We start from the raw sequence: 3,741 nt of genomic DNA, 5'->3' as shown, positions 1-3,741 counted from the left end.
AAAATAAAACATATAAGTCAATAAATATTTGTGGATTGATTGTTAATGAAATTTTAAAGCCATACATTTCAAACCTTTATTGGAATCCATGTGATTTATTTGATTTTTGCTTCGACACTGTAGCACCCATTTGAGCTCGGAAAACTTGTAAAACACTATCAAATAAATGTGATTATTAGCATTAACAGACACATTATATATATTTATATAAGAAATAAATGAATAAATGAATACAATACCTGAAGAGTGCGAAGAAATACGTAGAGTTCATAGGGTTACAGTTTCGTTTAAGAAGAAACAGCGAGAATGCGCAGAAATACGAACGGTTCGTAGGACAGAGTAGGATTCTCATTGAGAAGAGTACGTAATAATGTTCGTAGGGATAGTAACAAATATGGAGATGATTTGCAATGGAGATGGTTAACAATATGGTTGTAGGGGCATTAGGGTTCGCAATGAGAAGGATAATGAAGAGGAGAAGGACACTGAAGTGTAGTGATGTTTATGTAATAAAGAGGAAACTGAAGCGATTTATTGTTATATTTTATTTTTTTAAAGCCTATTACAACGCTTTTTTTAAAGAGCGCTGTAAAAGACCTCCTTATTTTACTTTTAAAAGCCTATTACAGCGTTTTTTTTAAAGAGCGCTGGTAAAAGACCTCCTTATTTTACTTTTAAAAGCCTATTACAACGCTTTTTTAAAGAGCGCTGTAAAAGACCTCTTTATTTTATTTTTTAAAAGCCTATTACAACGCTTTTTTTAAAGAGCGCTGTAAAAGACCTTCTTATTTTATTTTTTAAAAGCCTATTACAGCGCTTTTTTTAAAGAGCGCTGTAAAAGACCTCCTTATTTTACTTTTAAAAGCCTATTACAACGCTTTTTTAAAGAGCGCTGTAAAAGACCTCCTTATTTTATTTTTTAAAAGCCTATTACATCGTTTTTTTTAAAGAGCGCTGTAAAAGACCTCCTTATTTTACTTTTAAAAGCCTATTACAACACTTTTTAAAAAAGCGCTATAAAAGACCTTATTTTATTTTTTAAAAGCCTATTACATCGCTTTTTTAAAGAGCGTTGTAAAAGACCTCCTTATTTTATTTTTTGAAAGTCTATTACAGCGCTTTTTTACAGACTTTTTAAAGCGCTTGTCCAAAAGCGCTGTAAAAGACCTCCTTATTTTTTTTAAAAAACCTTTTTACAGCGCTTTTTCAAAAAGCGCTCTAATAGGTCCTTTAATTATGTGAAATCAAAGTCTTTTACAACGCTTTTTTTATAGCGCTTGTCAAAAAAGCGCAGTTGTATCCTCTGTTATTTTTAAAATATCATACAACAGCGCTTGTATTTAATAAGCGCTATAAAAGACGCGCTATAAAATGTCATTTTTGGCGTACTGTCACTATAGGAGATGATGAATGAAAATTTAATAGATCAACAATATTTGATGAACCAACAACATCCACTTGGAGAAACTGATACTACTGTCAAATCGTGTGCCTAAGGAAGATGTTAAGGAAATTCAATATACTACATAAATAAAAACTGATTTGAAGTAAATTAAGAATGGAACACGCTACATTTGCTCCAGTTCCCTTTGTCCAGGAAATAGCAAATGAGGTATCGACCAAAGTTCTAAATTGTTATGTTCGTCCACATCACGACCGTCCTGAAGGTGCCAAACACGAGAATACGGGTTGAATTGTGTTTGTTTAAGTTAATTATTTTCCCTTTTTGATTCCTAATTCTGGTTTTGGTTTAGTGACTTAATGATAATGTGTAAGTAAAATCAACATACCAAATTATATCCAAGTTCACCACCAACTTGATAGCTACGTTCAGTCTCTTCACACAGAAGGATTCATCCACTTATTCAAAACCTTGAATTACACATTACCTGACCCTACAAGCCAGTCTTCACAAAACAACCTGAGGCACACAAGTCAAGTCTTCTCAACAAAAGCTGAAAACGACAGAGTGCTTGAGGCACACTAAATCTACTATTGGGTTGGGTTACACAAGTTTGAAACTGTTTGTGTTTTGCTTCTACTAAGAAGATTGTTACACTGATTTTTCACACATGAGTGCCTTTGTTGAAACTTGAACCTTTGAATTCTAAGTACTTAGAAAATATGAGCTATGAGGGGTTTTGTATTGTTGGTATTTTGTTTTATGATCTATTCTTCAGCCTTGAACCACTTTTTATAGTTAAATTTTGGGTTCGTGAAGTTGTTGTTGAGTTTCTAAATCGTATATCAAATTCACTTTGGTCAAAAAAGATTTTACAGTGTAGACTCTCCAAGCTTTGGCTGAATCTCAAGCTACTGCACAAGCCTCTGTGCAAGCTGCTACTCAAGTTGTTGCTCAAGCTACTAGCTACAGTGGTGGCCAAGGAAACGTGCAAATAAATGAATTCATGGTGATGGATCGATTCCACAAGGCTAACCTTCCATCGTTTGAAAGTCACTATAATCCTGATGGAGCTCAAAAGTGGTTGCAAGAAGTTGAGAAAATTTTCATAGGAGTGGCATATCCTGAAGGTCAGAAAGTGCATATTGGTACCTTTATGTTGACGGAGGAAGCTGAACATTGGTGGGATAATGCACGCCAACTTTTAGATAATGCAGGGACTGCAATTACTTGGGCTATATTCAAGAACATGTTTCTAATTAAGTATTTCACTGAAGACATCTGTAATAGAAAGGAGATGGAATTTGTTAAATTGGAACTGGGGAATATGTCGGTAGCGGAGTATGCTGCTAAGTTCGAGGAATTATCCAGGTACTATCCACTCTATGTTGGAGAGGCAGGAGAAAAGTCTAAGTGCATCAAGTTTGAAATGGGACTCAGACCAGAGATCAAGAAACAGGTTGGAATGCAAGAGATCTGTGACTTTCCTACCCTAGTGAATAAGAGTAGGATTTATGATGAGGATAGTCGTGATGAAAAGGCACATTACTGAAACACTGGAACCATGAAGGACAAAAGGCCTATGCATCATAATAGAGGAAAACCTTACTCTTTTCCTCCTAGTAAATCTGGAAGTCGTCTGAATTATCAACAATACAGTTTTTCAGCTGGAAAAGGAGCTAGTAGTAGTAACGGAAAAGGAAATGGAAATAGTTATAGTTATGGGAGTGGTAGAGGAAACCCCAATGGACGAGGAGTTAGTAACGGAAATAGTAACAACATGAGTCAAGTCTCGCGCAACAACAATGGTAATAATGGTGATCCAGTTACTCCTATCTGATGTCACGGGTGTGGTAAGCAGGGTCACATGGCATATGAATGTAGAGATGCTAGAATTACTTGTTTTAATTGTCAACAACAAGGCCACATTAGCACCACATGCCCCTACCCAAGGAAGACTCCACAACCTGGAAACCAGAGTTCCCAAGCCAGCCGACCTAAATCCAATGGAAGAGTCTATGCCCTCAGTGGTGCAGGAGCGTCTGAGAAAGACAACTTGATCCAAGGTACATGTCTCATAAGTGATACTCCTTTATTTATACTATTTGATTGTGGTGCCACTCATTCCTTTGTATCTCTTGATTGTGTTAGACATTTAGGATTACATGTATCTCGTTTGCAGTATGATTTGATTGTGAATACCCCAACTAGTGATTCTGTTGATACCTCTAGTGTTTGTCTTGACATTTCTATCCATGTGTGTGGAAGGGACTTCCGAGTTGACTTAGTGTGTTTACCTTTGTGTCTGGTTGATGTGATTCTTGGTATGGATTGGCTAT

General features: G+C 36.0%; 1 protein-coding gene across 1 annotated transcript; it reads left to right on the top strand.

Moving 5' to 3' along the window:
- The first annotated feature begins 1,558 nt into the window (after positions 1 to 1,558).
- On the top strand, positions 1,559 to 2,954 carry LOC101507885 (uncharacterized). The gene is made up of 2 exons (XM_004513249.1): positions 1,559 to 1,612; positions 2,286 to 2,954. The coding sequence occupies exons 1-2, from the start codon at positions 1,559 to 1,561 to the stop codon at positions 2,952 to 2,954; spliced, it is 723 nt and encodes a 240-aa protein (XP_004513306.1).
- The last annotated feature ends 787 nt before the right edge of the window (positions 2,955 to 3,741 follow it).

The sequence above is a fragment of the Cicer arietinum genome, chromosome 2, assembly GCF_000331145.2.
Source record: "Cicer arietinum cultivar CDC Frontier isolate Library 1 chromosome 2, Cicar.CDCFrontier_v2.0, whole genome shotgun sequence".
Taxonomy (NCBI): domain Eukaryota; kingdom Viridiplantae; phylum Streptophyta; class Magnoliopsida; order Fabales; family Fabaceae; genus Cicer; species Cicer arietinum.
The sequence above is the reverse complement of the archived record's forward strand: the minus strand, read 5'-3'. Positions and strand labels throughout refer to the sequence as shown.